Here is a 20,381-nt window from a genome sequence, read left to right on the forward strand (position 1 = left end):
AGATAAGATCTTGAAAACTATTTTAAAGACAGACACTAACGTTACTGGAAATATATAGATAAAAGATCCAAGATCTAAAAAACACATTTAAAAAAAAATATTGATATTTTTCTGGTTATATTACTACTGCATATTTAGACTATAATGAAAGATGACACTGACCAAAATATATAAATTAAAATAGTGAGTTTCATGATATTCACAAGGGTTGATAACAACTTACCTGTCTTACCCTTTTTTTTGAACTCCCAACTCGGAATATACCTACAGTCTGGAGACCTGTAAAATGACATGTCTATATCATCATCATCATCATCATCATCATCATCATCATCATCATCATCATCATCATCAACATATTTATACAAATGCATCTAAATATACAGTAAAGTTAAAATATTAGTAAATTATTTTGCATCATATGCTGTACATAATTATTGTAATATTTGTATTTCTTGTTCCTACCTTATCGGAAGATAGCATAAATCCAAAATATGTAAACAATTTAGGAGGAAATGTGTTCAATGAAATCTATTTCAGTAAAGCCTCCTTGTACATCATTATAGTTTTTTTTAAAAAAAAAAATAGTGCATTGCTCAAAAGTGACACTAGAGGGAAGCCTAAGACCAATGGTGCCCATACAAAATTGCATAATACATTTATAAAAAGATTTAGCCCTGAATTCACCTGAATTTGTATTTCTATATTCAAAAATACACATAGCCCTTGGTTAGAAAAGCCCACAAATATTCTTTGTACTAGATCTGATTTTATTTTCTACAGGAGGAATAGAAAGGATGAGAATAAGGATGGGTGTGAAATATTTAACCTTGGTTTTCAGGCTGCATGTAGCTCCAGAGCCCTTCTAGCACTAGAGACCAAAACTCAGCAAATTAGTAAATCAATGGTTGATTTTTCTTTGAATTTGAGCATAGTGTGCTAACCCACATTAAAATTACTAATATCCCATCTCAAATGTTAATCTCAGTTGCATACAGGAGATTATTTTAGAGTCTGAAGGCTTATTATAGCTAAGTTCCTGGACCAATAAAGCCAACAATTATATTTCCTCACATAATATATATATAATATTATATTTCCCCTATATCCCAATATACAATATATTCCTATATCACACAACAGTTGACTGTGATTTTGACCAAACTATTTGTGGCACTTCACAATTTTCTCTATTTTTAAAAACTTTCAGTCCCCAAAATTCTTCAATTCCACAGTAGAAGTAGTAATTTCTTTACTCAATTGTTACTATAATAGTCCTCAACATGCAGCTGGTCACCATTTGAAGTTATAAAGAACTGGTTCCAAAGTTCTGACAGCTGCCCTCTTCCTGTCCTAATGTGACCGCATGCAGAGACCTTGCTAACCTGTCTGCATTTACTACCATTTGCAGCATCTTGCAAGTCACGTGAATATATTTTGTGACATTTTTGCCAAAATCTGGCATTTGCTTCTGGTTTTCAGCAAAAAAACCACCCATAGTTAACAATGGTCTCGCTTTACACTGCTGTGTTCACTTCAACAACCATAGCCTTCACTTAATGATTGCCACTGCTTAATGACTGCCACAAAAAGATCATAAAATTTGATCAGTCACATACGCTAGGTGACCCACTTTATGGCTGTCGTGACAAAACGATAATAGGTAGACTCCATTAGAGTCATAAGTCAAGGACTATTGTACTTTGACAGGGTTCACAGGCTTTACTTCATGGAATAAAAGCTATACTTTGAATCATAATGTTTGCATAAAATTGAACAGAATCCATAAAATTTTTAGTGCTCTCTGAATAGGCATGTATTCAATTCATTAATGTAATTCAACGCTTTGAGTCAGTTCCATTTTTCTGGTCACATCTGATTTATATTTATCCAAATTTGGAAAGTTAATTTAGTTTGTGGGTTCAATCGAATTGCTTTCAACCTCCAAATCAAAATTTTGTACTATAAGCTGTGTGTACATTTCAGATAAAATATACTTACCATGTTTTTCTAAATGCTGACAGCAGCTATCTATAAGCCGGGGAACTTGCCTGTAAATAGGATTGAGGCTTAATTTTTTGTCCCTGGATTTTTCTTTCTTGTTCTGTGCTTCAGCAGGCAAGGATAACTGTAGAGCTTCTAGTAATCGAGACTGACTATCATCAAGATCGGTAATAGAATCTACTGACATTGCACCCTACAATATACAAACATGCATTTGGTAAAGATGGAAGAAGGACACTTCTCTCTTTAATCCATCATAAAACAAAATATTAACCTATAATAGAAGGTATTAACTACAACAGAAATCTATTCTAAACTCCTCTCTAAGTAACAACTGATTATTATAGCTGTTACTAGGTAGCTCAAGACAAATGCCATGATTTTACTAGTCATATTACGTGCTACTTGTTGTATGCCTGTCCAAACTATTTTTTGCACTCCCATTCGTCAGTTATTCCAGCTCATTCACTTTGTTCCTATTCCCAGCAATTGCTGCCATACTCAACAACATTTGCATTTTCACCTGAAAAGTGCTGCTCACTAAAAATGGTGAACTGCAAGCATTTTGCTTAAGAAGATGAGGAAAGAACTGTAACAACTCTAATAAATCCCCTTTTCTACACAACTTTGTGTAGAAACAGCTTCTTGCCCAACCACTGTTAATTCTTTATTAGTAACATCTACTACGTATTAGTATCATTATTAGTTAATTTCTTCTGGCAAGTATTTAAGGCAAATAACGAAAATTCAAATAGTTTATACAAAGTTTGAAATGTAGAGTAAAGACTATAAGTATTAATATAATCTGATGAATGTGTGCATTAAAAGCTATACTAGGAATTTGTGCATTTCCACTTTCAAATAGTTGCATTTTATCTTTCTTTACTCAACTTTTTATTCTGCAGTAGTTATAAATAAGACTGCATTTTTCTGAGAATCCTAATTGCTTGGTGAGAAATGTATCAGTCTGCATACATGTCTGCAAATTTATACCTCTGTCAATGTTTTGCTCTGATTATAACCTGTAATGGAATATAGGCCTCTGAGATTTCCCTGAGGTGGTAGAAACCTGCTCCAGTTCAATCTTTCAGGAAAGTAAGATTCGTGACTCCATTTAGTTGAAGTAAAGGAACCTTTACTGAAAGAAACTGGTTGCAGTAAAATCAGTTGGAATCTGGTATTCCCACATAAAATACAAAGCTATTCTTTTCACTTTCCATTCATTCCCCCCACTGGCCAGCCAATGTGATGCCAGTAAGATGTTTTGACAAACTCTGAGATGTCAAACTGGTAACATCCAAGTGGCCTTGAAGATGCTGGTATGAGCCAGTTTGGGGATCTGGTCTTCTTCGTTGTCACTCTTCCCTCCCTATTCCCCATGTTTGAAGTTGTAGCAATAGCACCAAATAAACCTACCCCCCGCCCGCTCTAATGGCAAGAGGCCAAGTAGATGATGGTAGACCTAACAAAAATCTTCCTCTTGTGTAAATATAAATGAAACTAAGGTAATAAATAAATTTAAACAAATAAATAAACAAACAAACAAACAATAAATACAGTATGTTTATGCTGAAGCAACTTGAAATATACAACTGGTGAGGCAACTGTTTTTATGAGAATCCTTCAACTTTTGTTCAGTGTTTACTGACAAAAGAAGAGATTTGCCATGAGGAAACAATTCATTTGGGCATATTTTTAAGTACTGCAGGTCACTTTATGGCAACAAAATTTGATGTCAAAGTTTCTTGTTAATTGTTTCTATGAATAGAATAAAAGTAACTTTATTTAATTTTAACTGATTGTCAGATATTATTAATTGTATATTATTAAACTGTCATGGAGATGGTCCTGTAAGTATGAGGAGCTGAGCCATGCAGGATTTCATGGATGGTGACTTGCATCGCAAACTGAATTTGGAAGCAAACCAATGAACACTGCGGTGATCTTAGCATGTGTGCACACTGGTAATTGTCCTAACAATAATTAGCAAGAGGGCCATTACATTTTGGATCAGCTGTAGCTTCCAAGTGACTGCCAATATAGAATGCATTGCAATAGTCCATCTGCAAGGTGATGAGCGCATGAATCACTGTTGTCAGGTAATCCCCAAAAAGGTCATATTTGATTATCAACAAATAGCACCACAGTCTTTCAGGGATTTGACTTTGTTTTAATCCATGTAGACACTAGTTTAATACTTAACAACATCCCTGGTCTAGTTTTTGATGGTAACATACAACTGTGCATCATCACATACTGGTGATACTGCAAAGAACCCCCCCCCATGGCTTTATGCAGATATTAAACACCACTCAGCACCACACTCTGGAGCAATGGCTGTTCAGCCTCCAACACAAGAAGGATACTGTAGCTGATGGATTATGCATGTCTGCTAATTTGAACAAAAGTAATAGAGATGTTGTATGGTATTTAGTTTTCCTTAGTCTTCATATCCCTCATAGGGCAGCAATTCCAAAAGTGTATATAGTTGATATTTGAAACAATGAAACTTTACTTTTATTCAGAAAGACTTCTGAGGTACAAAATACAGCATATAATATGAAACAGCTCTCTTGCTATCTATAAAAGTAACTAAATGAGCAATATTTTCTTCTATAACATTAAAGGTAATATGGGTCCCAAATACGTAATCTCTATAAGTCCAAAGGTACATGAATTAAATACCATAGTTATTACATCCATCAACTATCAAAAACCGCCTTAGCTGGAGTCTTCAAAAGCAGCATCAAGTACTCTTGCCATCTGCACTTTAAAGAAATAGTATTACAGGTTGTTGAGTTACAACCACTCATTCAGCAACCCTCCAAATTTACAGTGGCACTGAATAAATGGTACTTATGTCCAGTCCCCAAGTTATAGTGTCACTTTTCATATGAGATCTGAGAAAGAAGGTCTTGATTGGCCAGCAGCTGCCTTGTGGATGGCTTGGCTAGACATGTCTCATCAGAAGTAGGAGGAAGAAGGTGGGGAAGGTCAGCTGGGAAAGAGTGGGTGTGCCATGCTGCTGGATTGTGGTGACTGAGACTTCATACTGCAATGCTGAGCCAGGCTGGGTTGCCTATGGGTTCATACTGGGCTGGGCCAGCTACAGCTTAATGCTGCCCTATGGACTCGGGTTGACTTTTCCCAGGGCAGCTGTGACTTTTGACTGTGGGTCAAGGGTTGCTTGCAGCCCACAGACATAGCATGCCATGAAGCCCATAAATCACACAGTTCTAGAGCTGCATGGCAGACCACAAGGGATGGTGCAGGGTAGCCAAAAGGGCACGGATGGGGAGGAATGGGCAGCTGGGGGGAGGGTTGAAAAGAGGCAGCCTATTTCCTTGGAAGAACCAAGGTTTGGGGCTGGAAAGAGGGTGTCCTTAATTAACAATTGGTAAGATTTAGTTAACAACAGCAACAGGGAGTACTGGGATTTTTGTTGCTAAGCCATGTGGTCACCTGCTGTTGAACTTTATGACCACACCTCTTAGCGATGTAAATTCCAATTGCCATTGTAAATTGAGGACTACCCCTTGTGGAATGAAAGGTGAAATTGTAGGTTAAAGCAATAAGCTTTGCTTTTTAAAATAACATATGTACAAAGTCACTAGTGGGAAAAAATACAGACTTCAGATTATTAGACGCTAATGGATTCCCAGTATTAAAACACTAACACTCTTTATTCAAAAGATGGTAAGATTGTCAGATAATTCATGAGAATTATAAGGTTCTTTTAAAATGGAACAAGTAATTTTTAATATGCTATATGAATTCACTGATGCAGCATACTGTATGCATTGCAAAGAGAAAAATGTCACAGGCAAGATTGGAAAAACTCTAGATTAAACAAATTCTGGAAAGATGCTACTTGTTGATAATAGATGCGTAAGTGGAGTGATTCAGTATATGGCAGCTTCCAATGTTTTTAAATGACTGAACATTAATCTTGTAACTACATAAACCATCTTTTATACTATAAACATATTTGAGGCTGAGATGAGGTGGAGAAATATCTGGGTTCGTTTGTGTGCATTTGGGAGGGAGAGAGAGAGAGGGAGGGAGGGAGGGTGGGAGTGGGAGAGAGAGAGAATGCACAACAGAAAGATGTCTTTTTCAGTACTTTGAAATACTAAGTGGAAACTGACTTGGGAAAAGGAAAGTTTCCAAAGAATCATCATGTCCCTTGAGATTCTGGCAAGAGATTTGTGTCCATTTTGTTCTCTCCCACGAACAGCTGGGAAAGGCAGTGACCATTAAAATAATAATTTCTATTATTTCTATTAGGGCTGGCTTGAATTTTAGTATAAATTAAAAAATCAGAGACTCCAGCTTCAGTAAGCAAAGGAAGGTCCTACAATAGTTGCAGTAACCTCTAAGCAATGCATATATACTTACTCTTCTCCGTGCCCTGGGGGCTGGTTCTGGTGTATTCGGTGAAGTAGATTCATTTGGTGTTTCTGAGGTGGAACTAAGAGATGAATTACTGCTTGAGAGTTCTTTGTTCTGTCTTTTACTCCCAAAAGGTAAAAGTGACGTTACAAATTCTGAAACATCTCTCGGCTCTTCTCTATGAATATCTTGCTTCAATTTGTATGCCCGATCATTTGCTATTACTTGTGATAAAGGCATTCCAAAAGCCTGGGGTATGAATTCTGAAAAACAAACAAAACCTTATGTATCAAAGGCTAATAACTGTAGCAGTCAACATTTTGAAAATGGATTTAATAAATCCTTAACAGATTTTGTGAGCATCTTTTAACATTGGTTGCTTAGTTAAAAGTTAGCCTTCCCAACTGATGTTTTTAAAATATACTTGATTGCAGTTTCTGTGGTTCTCAGCAATTCTTAATGGAAAATAAGGATTTGGAGTAGGAAAAGATAAAAAAACCCACATAAAATACACAATAAAGGTATACTATTTACTTTTGGCAATTCCTGAACTTCCAAATATTTTAAGTGGTTTTTAAAAAGATATCAAAATAAAGAAATGGAAGCCAGGTAAAACATGGGTGAACATCTGCCATAACCAAAAAAGAATTCCTATTTAGAATTCATAGCAAGAAACCTGAATATTAATTATCTCTTTCAATGGTCAATAACTTGTGAATGTATATTTTTAAACCATGGTTTAGGATTTCTTTTGACTAATACTGAAGTAATGTAGTTACAATATTATAAAAGCATAACCTCAAAGTTTAATGAGCAGCAAAATATGGAACAACAAATGCTGGAAATACTGTAATTTCCAAGAAATGAGGAATATCCATTTTATATTAGTAAGAGATTGTTTTCTCTTGTCTATATACGCAGTTGCATGCTAACATCACTAGTGGAATTATTATTGGAACAAGTTAAACATAAACAATAAAAATATGTTATAGTAACATAGAACAAGAAGAAAGTAAACACAAGAGAAGAACATATCTGGTTTGGGGGTTATAATACATGAAGAATCAAATATTTATTCACAGCAGTGCACCTTTTCTTGGAAATAATCAGCAATGGAATGAGGTATGGAATTCTAGCATGTCATTAGGTATAATAAAAGCAGCCAATAGAGGATTCATAGCAATTGTCAAATTACATAGTTACTATAGCTAGAATAATCAAGGGTATTATTTGGATGTCTTTTCAAAGTAGAAAGGAAATTTACACTGGAACACATTATTTCTCTTTTTAATTTACTTTAAAAAATCCTATTTCATTATACTAATTCATTATGTTCCAGTAGAATCTAATCTTTATCAGAGAATAAAGTTGTTGTGGGAAATAGCATGAAAACAATTAAGCAATAACAGAATTTGCAGCCTATTGATTACAGGAAAGAAGAGAAAGAAAAAAGAGGGTCAGCCATATGTGACTTAATTCTCATTAATATAGATATAATTATAAAATGGGTTGAAGAACCTTGGAAGAGAGTGGCCATGCAATATTGAAATTCAATATAATGAAAACACAAAGAAGAGAACAAAGTGAAACTAGAGTATTGGACTTCAAGAGAGCTGCTATCAATTAACTTAGAGCAGAGGTGTCAAACTCAATTTCATTGAGGGCTGCATCAGAGTTGTATTTGACCTTGGGGGGCCAGGGCCAGCTCAACATCACTTGGGTCAAGCCTGTAGTGGCCCAAGTACTCTGCCAGTGAAAATGGGATCCTAAGCTCCATTTTTAGCTGTGATGGCCTCCTGCAACCCTCTGCCAGTGAAAATGGAGCTCCAGAGGGCCATCAGTGGCCTTCGCGAGCTCCAGTTTTCTCTGTGATGACCTCCTGCAACCTTCTGCCAGCGAAACAGAACTTCAGAGAGTTGCCCGCAGCCCCCCAAGCTCAATTTTCGCTGGCAGAGGCACCTCGGATCGGTCCTTTGCTGTTTCCAGGGTGGCCCCATAGGCCAGATCTAAGCATAACGTATCCTGAAAATAAAACAAACTTTGAAAAGTGAGATTATAAAAGCCCAGTCTAGCACAATGCCAATGAAAATGGAAAATAAAAGAGATCTCAAAATAAACCAGCATGGCTGCACAAATCGAAAGACAAAAAGGACAAGTATAAAAAGTGGAAAGAATGGCACATAATTAAGGCAGAATATCAGCTAATAGACCGAACCTGCAAAAATGAAATCAGGAAAGCTAAGGCTCAAAATGAACTAAGGTTGGTGACAAATGTTCAAAATAACAAGGACAAAAAACACGTTCTGTCAACATGTTAAAAAAAAGTCAAAGAAATAATTTATCCATTAGGAAAAATGGCAAGAAGGTAACAGCAGCAAGGAGAAAGTAGAATTGTATAACTCATTATTTGCATCTTCTTTCTGTCTTTACACAAGAGAGGGGAAAACAGTACCTAGCTCAATGGAATTAACTGTGAGAAAGATCTTGGAGTACTAGTCCAAATCAGTTGTAATTGTAATTAATTGTAATTTTAATAGATTTGTATGCCGCCCAATCCCGAAGGACTCCGGGCGGCTTACATAAAAGCAATTAAAATATTAAAAAGATTAAAAACACAAAACAATACAATTTAAAACAGAGAAACACAACATGCATTCAGTTATAATGGGGCTGAAGTTCAGTCAAGCTCAACAGCCCCAGGCCTGCCGAAACAGCCAGGTCTTAACAGACTTATGGAAGGCCAGGAGAGTGGGGAGGGTCCGGATCTCAGGGGATAATAGCAATAGCAATAGCAGTTAGATTTATATACCGCTTCATAGGGCTTTCAGCCCTCTCTAAGTGGTTTACAAATTTTTTAGCAAATTGAGTCAGCAACTTGCCCCCACAGTCCGGGTCCTCATTTCACCCACCTCGGAAGGATGGAAGGCTGAGTCGACCTTGAGCCGGTGAGATTTGAACTGCTGAACTGCTATGCACGGAATTATTGTAAGCTACCTCCGCATGAGGCAACAAATCCACCCAATCATCCTGTTGGTAGTTGATGAAACAACATAAATATTGTTCTAGTACAGAATTAGTCCTCTCACAAGTCCCATTAGTCTGAGGGTGGTGGGCGGAGCTTAACCTTTGGGTGGAGCCAATCCACTTTAGAAACTCCTTCCAGAAAAGGGAGGTGAACTGAACACCTCTGTCCGAAATGATGCGGTCGGGCACCCCATGTAAGCGGTAAATATGGGAGATGAACATCTTAGCGAGAAACTTAGCAGAGGGAATCTTGGAGCAAGGGATGAAATGGATCTGCTTGGAGAATAAGTCGGTAACAACCCAGATAACAGTGTGTCCCTGGCTCTCAGGAAGTTCGACAATGAAATCCATGGAGATCTCCTTCCATGGGGCCACTGGGCGAGCCACTGTATGGAGTAACCCCTGGGGCTTACCCGGAGGACGTGTAGCAGCAGCACAAATGGGACAACTGGCAACCTATTTCTCAATGTCCTTTTTCAAAGAGGGCCACCAAAATTGTCGCTTGACGAGGTGGAGCGTCTTGACGAAGCCAAAGTGCCCTGCCATCCGGGAATCATGAGCCCGTTGAAGAACAATGAGTCTAAGAGACGCAGGAACGTATAATTTCGTCCCAATCCAAGGCAATTCATCTCTCATAGTGCATTCATTCACGTGCTGTCGGAACCAATCATCATCAGTGAGGGCTTTTTTCAGGTTAGAAAGAAAGTCTTGAGACACCTCTACCTTAGAAACTGCTTGACTTCTAGTAACAACAGGAGCAGCGAGGCTCGTCGCGGGAATGACAGGCTGGACCACACTGAGCTTAGAACAGGTGTATTGAGGAAGTCTGGATAAAGCATCAGCCATAAAATTTTTCCCACCTGGAATGTATTTCAAGGTAAAATTAAATCTATTGAAATGCTGAGCCCAGCGCATCTGTTTAGGAGAAAGTTTTCAGGTCGTCCTCAAAGCTTCCAAATTTTTATGGTCAGTCCATACCTCGAAAGGGTGTTTGGCGCCCTCTAGAAAATGGCGCCATGTGGCCAAAGCCCACCGAACAGCAAACGCTTCTTTCTCCCAAATGGCCCAACGTCTCTCCGTGTCAGTTAATTTGCGAGAGATGTATGCGCAGGGTTGTAATTTACCTTGACCATTAGCTTGAAGTAACACAGCCCCCACAGCCACGTCACTGGTGTCAGCTTGGACCACAAAAGGTGCGTCCATGTCCGGGTGTTTGAGGACTGGTTCCTCCGCGAAAAGCTTTAACTTCTCGAAGGCAGCTTGGTATTCCATGGTCCAATCCAGCAGCTTGCTAGGCTTGGGTTTCGCCCCACCTTTAGATTTCAGGAGGTTAGTTATCGGAAGAGCTATCTTAGCAAAAGAGGGAATAAACTGGCGATAGAAATTAGCAAAACCCAAAACTTTTTGCAATTGCCTGCGTGTACGAGGGGCCTCCCATTCGGTGACTGCTTTGACCTTAGGGGGTCCATTTCAACACCCTCATGGGAGATGTGATAGCCTAGGTAGTCAACCTTCTCCTGATGGAATTCACACTTGGATAATTTGGCATAGGGTTCAACTGCCCGAAGTTTCTTCAGTACTGTATGAACCAGTTTCACGTGTTCTTCACGTGTTTCCGTGTAAATAAGGATATCATCCAAATATACGATAACGCCATTGTAAAGATGGTCATGTAAAACCTCATTAATTAGTTGCATGAAGACTGCTGGGGCCCCCTGTAGGCCAAACGGCATCACACGAAATTGGAAACAGCCAAGAGGACAGTTGAAAGCAGTTTTCCATTCATCCCCCTCTTTAATTCTGACTCTATAATACGCCTCTCTTAAGTCCAACTTAGTGAAAATACGGCCCTTCCCTAGTTGGGCTAGCATGTCCTTCATTAGTGGCAACGGGTAGATATTCTGAGATGATATGGCGTTCAGGTTTTTGAAGTTAACACATAATCTCAGGGAGCCATCTTTCTTCTCTCTGAATAGTACAGGAGCTGCTACCTTGGGTCTCGCCGGTTCAATGAAACCCCTTTCCAAGTTCTTATCAATGAATTTCCTCATTTCCTCCATTTCCCTAGGGGACATTGAATATATTTAGGGCTTTGGAAGCTTCACCCCAGGTAAAATATCAATGGTGCAATCTGTGGATCTGTGGGGGGGGGGGAATTTATCAGAAGATTTTTCACTAACCCCCCCCCCCGAGATCCCAATACTCCTTTGGAATTCTTTCCTCCCCCTCAATTCTCTCCTGCCCCCTGGCTGCCAATGTGGGGCCAGTAGTGTCAGAGTCTGGAGTCTCAACCTTCCTCTCAGGGGGTACGTTTGTGCGAATTCGTAACCAACCCTCTCTGCAGTTAATGCGGGAGTTCCATCTACAAAGCCAGGGGAGTCCCAAAATAAGGGGTCAGTCCATCCCAGGTGCCACAATAAAAGTTATTAATTCCTGGTGGGTCCCCATCCTCATCTCTATGGGTTCTGTAGAAAAATGAGCAGGGCTGCCTCCCGCAATAGAACCATCAATTTGGCAAAAAACAATAGGGGTTTTCAAAGTCCTCAACTTCAAGCCTAGTTTCTCCACCATCTCAGGGCTTATCATGCAGCGGGAACAGCCTGAATCTAGGAGAGCTAAAAGTTTTTCAGTTGCGCCAGAAGATGGCACTCTCAGCTCAATTGGGATAAGCATGGGGCCAGTTCTGGAACTTACCCAGCGATGAGACTTCTCCCCATCCGATTCGTCAGACGAGCTGGGGCTCCCTCCTCGCTCCTCCTCTGGCTGGAAGTGTTGGGAAACATTCTCAGCAGCGAAAGCAGCTTCCCTTCTCTTGCTTGGAGTTTTCACTGATTTTCCCTCCCTCCGGGGGGGTGGGGAGCACTGAGCCAATTTGACGCGGCAATTCACAGCACAATGGCCCTCCTTTACACAGCGGAAACAACTGAAAGGCTTGGCTTTGCCTGCAAAACCTCCTCTGCCCTCACTCCTGGGGTGGGAGGGGTTTTTTGGGACTGCTGGGGGGGATTTCTCCACATCTCCCTCTTTCATGCACTGAAGCCTGGCTAAATCCAATTCCACGTCTGCAGCGTTTTCATATCAAACTGTTAAACGATGGGGAAGGCGTCTGTTTATGCATTGTTGGTATACTTTTTCATTCAATCCCTCAGCAAACTGATCCAGCAAAGCCTCTTCTGACCACCCCCTCATATAAGCTGATAATTCTTGAAATTCCTGCACATAATCTGGCACAGTTTTGTTTCCCTGCTTAAGAGCTGTAAATTTCAGGCGGCCGCAACGTTCAATCAAAGGGTCATCGAACCTCCTTCTCATGGCTGCCATAAATTCATCAAAATGCCTCAGGAGAGGGGAATTGCATTTATGTAGGCCGACCATCCATTCGGCTGCTTTCTTCTCTAAGGCCATTAACACCATTCTCACTTTAATTTCATCTGTCTCTAAATCAGGTCCATAGATTTCCATATAATTCCAGACCTGAATTATAAACAACCCAAGAGTTTTGGGGTCTCTATCATATTTTATGGTTAAGGGAGGGACCTTTGCCATCCGGCGTTGCCTGCCCCCCGCCCTTTGAATGACTCTAGCCGCAGGGGAGGAGGCTGGTTCTGGGTTTTCTTGCGCACAAACCCCCACGGCCCCTTCACTCTCCCTTAAGCTACGCATTGAGTACCTTTGTTCCAACTCCTATGTCGGCATGGGAAATCTTGTAATCTTCTTATCCAGTGCCACTCCAATCAGCTGCTGGTTTTTTCTTTGGTCTCCTTCTCGTAACTCCAGCATCTAATTCCTCGGGGTCCTCTTTCTGTCCCACACCCCAAGTCCATCTGGGACAGACGGCAGGTTCATCCACTCTCAGTTTTTTCCGTTAAAGATGGTGCCGTCACTGCCCCCTCTTCTTCCTCCTGGTCGCTTACATGCAAAGACTTTTCTTTTCTTCTTGTGAGGGCACCCCCCCTTGGTAGTGGTTAGCTCCGGGATGGGTGCGAATGAGACTCAGCTTAATGTCAACATCAACTTCATTTAGTAATCAGGAAAGAAACCACTCAACTCCATTTGAATTGAAATCAAGTGTACTTACTAATTATAAACGAACAGTTGCAAAGCAAAGCTGAGTCTGGTTAATTAGGCGCGAAAGCGAATAATATCATGCATAATTCAATCCCCTCCCCTTGGCACCCCCGTTCATAGTCCAATTATAATGCACCCAACTGTCAGGTGGGAGATAACTTCAAAAGTCATCATCAGGATGGAATGCTGGACAGTTGGCCTTGGCGGGAAACTCCCTTCTTCCACATGCGCAGTAAGGTGGTCAGATCAGCGTCTAGAAACTTCCTCCAGCACATCATGATTCCCCTCCCAGATACCATGCTCCCCCTCCCCGTTTCAATGACAGCTGAAACAGCAGCAAAGCAGAGGCTGACACAAAAGGTCGACCGTGTGTCTCACCATATGGGTCGGACCCTGAATTACTTGGGTCAAGTCCATGGTTGCCATGGAAGCCATGAACTCCTGGGCCCCATCAGAGCATTTGCCAAGAGATGGCAGGTTGAAATCCCCCAGTACTATAAGTCTGGGGAATTCAACCGCCAGTCCGGTTACTGACTCTAGGAGCGCAGGCAGGGCTGTTGTGACACAGCTGGGAGATAGGTACGTCAACAATAAGCCCACTTGACCCCCAAGGTCCAACCTCACAAGGAGGGACTCACATCCGACAGTCTCTGGAGCAGGGAGCCTGCGAGGCATCAATGATTCCCGGATTATAACAGCAACTCCTCCACCCCTTCCCTGGTGTCATGGCTGGTGCAGCACCTGAAACCCTTCTGGGCACATTTCTGAGAGAGGGACTCCTCCCTCATGGCCCAGCCAGGTTTCAGTAACACATGCCAGGTCTGCCCCCTTGTCTAATAGTAAGTCCCGGACGAGGGGAGCTTTATGGACCACAGACCTGGCATTCAGCAGCAGCAGTCTGAGACCAGGACCCTGGTTTCCCATGTCACCTGGTTCCCGAGTTGAGCTATCAGGGCCGGAACGAGGGATCACTGTGACGTAGCGAACCCTCCTTCCCCGGTAATGGCTAGCCCTCCCAGTCATAACCCTAATGCTCCGGCCCACCCCCATGCCTGTAGGTCCCCCTCCATCTCCCATGGCCCCCGTTCTACTCGGCAGGCCATTCAATCCAGGCACTCTGGGATGAGAGGCGAGTCTGGGCCCCCATCCACTTCTGCTACTGCACTCAGTGGAGGGGGCTCTAGGTTGCGCTCTCAATCCCCATACGTACCAATCAGGCATTCTCCACATACATACCCCACTACATACAACAGTACCATAAAAAATTACACTAATTTAAAAGAATGTGGGATCATTCACTCACAGGCATACACTTACACTCCACATACAGAAAAGATGGGAGGGGGTTGCGCAGATATTAAAATCGGTATTAATGTTGTGCAAGTAGGATTGTTTATTCACGGGGCGGAGACACAAATGTTGGATCAGTGGTAGGGGAATATAGAAGAAGTCGCTCGTCTTCTTTCATAGATAGTGTGGCAAAGGGGGAGAGAAATCTGGATGGTTGAAATGGTGTCTCTAGAGTAGTGGTAGGCGGCAGTAGTTGTGACAGGGAAACAGGGTCATAAGTCTGGGAGTCCAGGGGTCCAGAGTCTGTAGGCAGCCTGCAGTCCATAAACAGGAAGAGCCAGATGGTAGAGATAATAAGGAGAAAAAGGCCCCACAGCCACAAAAAGGGCGAAGGAGAGACCACAGCGCAGAGAGAGTCTGGTCGAGTGGAGGGGGTGTGCCCGAAGGGACTGTGGCGATGATAAGCACAGTCACATGCCCATCCTCGTCCAGCACCATACGGATCAGCCACCCTACTCCTTGAAGACAAGCAGCGAACCGACACCCCTCTGAAAGATCCAGGGGCTCTCCCAGTCGCAGAAAGCAAGACAAAGATCGCCTGGACTGCCATAAGCCAAAGCGCGATGAAAACAGAAGGAAGGGAGGCTGGGAGGCCCGTGATGGCAGCAGCAAGGCCAGCCGCCCGATCTCAGTTGGCCCCATCTGAACCAGCCACCCCCTCGCTGGAAGTTCATATGGTCCCAGAAGCTCTCCCTGGTTTCCTCAGTCCGAAAATAAAAGTCAAAAGAAGCACCAGCGTTGTTGGAAATCACCAGGGGCGGCGCTGTTAGTGCAGCACTGCCATTTCCGCCACCCGATAGAGAGAAGCCAGAGAAGAAGCCACTATAGCAGCTATAACAACCGCGCAAGCTAGAAACACGCCAGAGAGCAAGCCACGAGCGGCGACTTCCCAACTGATCGCCCGGTTGGGTCCCCAAAGTCATGCCCTACCATTTTAAGCCCTTTCTTGCAGGGTTTGAGTTTAAGCTGCATTAACAGATGAATAAAATCATGATCAAGCGTCACAGCCACTTTATAATGCTTGATAAGACTATACTGCATTCAGTTTTGTTCATGATATAAAAAAGATGTTGAGACTCTAGAAAGAGTGCAGAGAAGAGCAACAATGATGATTAGGGGACTGGAGGCTAAAATATATGAAGAACAGTTGCAGAAATTTTCTATGTCTAGTTTAATGAAAAGAAGGACTAGGGGTGACATGATAGCAGGTTTCCAAAATCTAAGGGGCTGCCACAAAGAGGCAGTCAGCCTATTCTTCAAAGTATCTAAAGGCAGAACAAGAAGCAATGGATGAAAACTAATCAAGGAGAGAGACAAATCTAGAACTATGGGTATAGGGTTTCCTGCCTGAGCAGGGGGTTGGACTAGAAGACCTCCAAGATACTTTTCTACTCTGTTATTCTGTGAGAGGGAAGAAACAAAGCCAAGTCACAGAGCTTTGCTGGTTGTAGTCTTGTTATTTTCAAGAAGGTCTGGTGGGGGGCAATATTTTTTTTCCTTTTCTCACAACTAAACTGCATTTTATTGGATAGGACTCAATGTCAAGTCTATCAAGATCCTTCTGAATCTTGAGTCTATCTTTCAAAGTATTAGTAATTTCCCCATCCCCCCCCCCCAAGCTTGGTCTCATCTGCAAATTTGATGAGTGCCCCTTCATTCCTCTCATCTAGGTCATTGAAGAAGATGTTGAATAGCATAAGGCCCAAGACAGAATCTTGAGGTACCTCATTACATGCTTCCATCTACTTTGATAGAGAGAAGTTAGGATCTTAATCAGGATAAGATATTGGGATGATATGATGCATATATGAAAAATGTGCATAAGTTGTCAACTGATGTCAATTAAAGTGTTGTTATTAATCCTTAAAGCTCTAAACTTCTTGTAATCTGACTGAGAATGGCCTATCCCTGTGATGGCAAACCTGTGGCACACGTCCAGATGTAACACACAGAGTCCTTTCTGTATGCAGTCACCCCACCCCAGCCTCTCCCTGCCAGCCAGCTGAACATGGGCATGCTACTCCTGGGCTCGTCAGTCTTCGGACATCATTCCCATCACCCAGCACCAGTTCACGGGGGTTTTCTGTACCCCATGGGGGGGGGAGAAACATGGAGGAAGAGAGAAAGACAGAGAAAGGGGGAGGGAAAGAGAGAGGGGGAAGGAAAGAGAGAAGGGGGAAGGGAAAACAGAGGATGGAGGGAAAGAGAAACAGAGAGAGAGGGAAGGAAAAAGAAATACTAAAAAAGTTTTTCTTTTTTATTGTTGCTAAACGTAATGTTTCAAAAGCAGAAAAAGTTGTCCCAAAGGAGTTTTTGAGGGCTGAACGCCACGAGGCATGGATTTCCTCTGACTTCTGTGTTCCCACCCTTCACTGAAGCGGACTGGCCGGGGTCTCCCCACTAAGCGATCGAGCCCACTTGCACACTCTTCAAGTACGGCTCCGAATGTTCAGCTCACAATATCTCCCTCTCTCTCTGTAGAGGGACCCCACCTTCCCCATTATGAAGCAGGGGGAGAGAGGGAGAAAAGGGGGTCTCCCCGACAGGATCCAGGTTGGAATTGCTACATTTTGTGTGGATCTCTAACGCTTGGCCAGTCTCCACTCCCCTTCCACAGCCCAAGTGGTTGAATTCACATGACACATGTGTAGCTGGACAGGAGCACAGACAGATAGATAGATAGATAGATAGATAGATAGATGGATGGATGGATGGATGGATGGATGGATGGATGGATGGATGGATGGATGGATGGATGGATGGATGGAATGGAATGGAATGGAATGGAATGGAATGGAATGGATAAGACAGAGAGAGACAGAGGGAAAGAGAGGGAGGGAGGAAAAGAGAGAGAGAAACAGAGAGGCAGAGAGAGATAGGGAGGGAGGGAGGAAAAGAGAGAGAGGGAGTGAAAAAGAGAGGCAGAGAGAGGGGGGAAAGAGAGGAGGGAAAGAGAGAAATGATATTACATTTTTTCCTTTTTTATTGTTGCTAAATGTAATATTTCAAAAGCAGAAAAAAATGAAGGGGCATAAAAGTGCATTTATCACATTTTTCTTAGAACAATTAGCTGAACTCTCCATTTATCATTATTTTAAGTAGTAAAACCTCATTATTCAGATTAAATTGCTGTGTTGGCAGTTTGCGATAAATAACTGGGTTTTGGGTTGTAGTTTCGCACTCGGTCCCTAAAAGAATTGCCATCACAATCCTATCCTATTATATATCTGTCTGGGAAGTTAATGTATGAAGAACGGCCCTGCAGAAGTGCCCCCTTGTAAAAGATTCATAAGAAAGGAACTTCTCTGGCTTAATTCTTTGTCAACTGCAGAAAAGAAAATAATTTTTGTTTATCTGGTTAAAAATGTTTAATTTCAGCATTATTTTTAATTTATATTATTTTTTCACATTTTCTTTAGTTTTATTAGCTTCCTTAAATATATGATTAAGTAGAAAGGTGGGATAAAAGCTGAATGAATGAGCAAATCTAAGTCAGAGTCTGACCGAAACTGGCAAAATATGACAGACTTATTTCAGCGATATACAGTAGCACTCTAAAGAGCAATTCAGTGTACACTTTGTTTATATATAAAAATTGGGCTTGTTTACTTTCAAAACTCCAAATGCATAATTTTTACTCAGTTATGAATGCAAACTTAAATGATACTAATAAATATCTATGAAATGTACATAAAACATAACAGCAATTATTCTAAGATCAGTGGTAGTAGTTGGCCTGCTCTTAGGTTGAAATTTTATTTCTGCCACATCCAATGATGAGATTGCTCTTTTCTTCCTAAACTGATTTAATCAAAAGGTTATTCTCAGTGGTATACAAAATCTTTTGAATTGGAAATGTTTTTATGCCAGAAATATTCCAATATTCCAAAGCTATTTCAATCTTCAGGAATCATTTCAAGCTTGAAACAGTCCACCTGAGTCCAAATTAATTATGCTGAATTAAAAATAGAGCAATTTTGAACTTGGAAACTGAAATGACTGGAGGAGCACCAGGACATTTTTAGAGAGGTTGCAAGTAAGTGTTTCAAGTCTGGCATAATTGTTTCACAGTCTGAAACAAGGAATTTAAACCTAGTGTTTGAAATTCAAAATGTTTTGCATATGTCAACTTTTTTAGATTGTAGGACTCTAGCTCTTCAATTATCCTGAGTATACTTTTGTCAAATAAAATCTCAAAACCAAGTAAAGTATAATCTGTTTAAATGGTTTTCTTATATTCTTTAGAATGCACAAGAAGAAGAAGAAGAAGAAGAAGAAGAAGAAGAAGAAGAAGAAGAAGAAGAAGAAGAAGAAGAAGAAGAAGAAGAAGAAGAAGAAGAAGAAGAAGAAGAAGAAGATATGATGATGATATCCGTTCAGCTAGTCTGACTCTTGGCAAGTCTATGAGCCAGGTCTCTCTACATCTTCTGATCTTGCACTATTTCTTTGAGTTTTTCTATGCCCTGGTTAGTGCCAGCTATTGTTTTCCTTCTTTGGCTTCCTTTTACTGTTAACTCGTCCAAATATAATTGCTTTCGCTAATGAATTCTCCTGCATAACATGACCAAAGTAAGTGAGACACAGTTTTGTGATTTTGCCTTCTAGTGATATGTTTGGTATTATGCACTCCAGTACTTGCTTGATAGACATTTTTGCTATCCAAGAAATACGAAGGATGAAATGGGACAACTCGGCACAGCCAGCTTGGCATAGCCAGTTCACCGCTGCCAGCTCGCCAATGCTAAATTGCCTCTGCCAACTCACCACAGGACAACTCCACATGGCCAATTCGCCACAGTAATAACTTGCCATGGGCAGCCAGATGGAGAGCTGGGCTGGTGGGGGAGCAAGTGGGTAGGCAGAGTGCAGAATGGCAGAGGCAGTGGCTGAGGGTTTCCCCATGATTTTTTTTTGGGGGGGGGGGGGCAGCAGGGAGGTGGCAGCAGCCAGGTGTAATTTTTACATACCCTCTTCTGCCACTGCCTTGCCTGGCCTCTTTGGCCTGGAGCGCGGCGTAGCAGCAGCGGTGGTAGGTGTGAAAATAGGGTGGGGAATTGCCATTTGGAGTTATCATGAGGTGCTTGGCTGCTTTTCTTTGTTCAGCTATTTTGATGGTTTCATCTGAGACCCACTTTTTCTTTGGCTGCTTGTGTGGTAGTTGTTCTTCTGCAATTCATGGTTGATTGAGTTTTCTGTCACACTTTATAAGGCATGTTCTCAGCAGTGTCCAGTAGTTTTTCCACTCCATTGTATCTTTAGTAGGAATTTTGGTGCCATCAAACTTCTTTGGAGGCACTGCCTTTTGATTTTAATCTTTTCCACCAACAATTCATGATCTGAACAGTATTTATTTATTTATTTATTTGACTTATATACCGCTTCATAGGGCTTTCAGCCCTCTCTAAGTGGTTTACAAATTTTTTAGCAAATTGAGTCAGCAACTTGCCCCCACAGTCCGGGTCCTCATTTCACCCACCTCGGAAGGATGGAAGGCTGAGTCGACCTTGAGCCGGTGAGATTTGAACCGCTGAACTGCAGATCAC

General features: G+C 41.5%; 1 protein-coding gene across 5 annotated transcripts in view; it reads right to left on the reverse strand.

The window, feature by feature from the left end:
- ARHGAP6 (Rho GTPase activating protein 6) overlaps positions 1-20,381 on the reverse strand; it is a 269,632-nt gene that overhangs the window by 13,714 nt on the left and 235,537 nt on the right. For all 5 annotated transcript variants that reach the window (XM_087726620.1, XM_087726618.1, XM_087726619.1 and 2 more), the window contains 3 exons: positions 6,403-6,659; positions 2,002-2,197; positions 224-279 (listed from right to left, as the gene is read on the reverse strand). In XM_087726620.1, the coding sequence (XP_087582746.1) occupies positions 224-279; positions 2,002-2,197; positions 6,403-6,659 (509 nt within the window). The remainder of the gene's footprint in view (positions 1-223; positions 280-2,001; positions 2,198-6,402; positions 6,660-20,381) is intronic.

Source organism: Thamnophis sirtalis, unplaced genomic scaffold, assembly GCF_051295495.1.
Source record: "Thamnophis sirtalis isolate CommonGarterSnake01/CBP01778 unplaced genomic scaffold, rThaSir2_p1.2 scaffold_12, whole genome shotgun sequence".
NCBI lineage: Eukaryota > Metazoa > Chordata > Lepidosauria > Squamata > Natricidae > Thamnophis > Thamnophis sirtalis.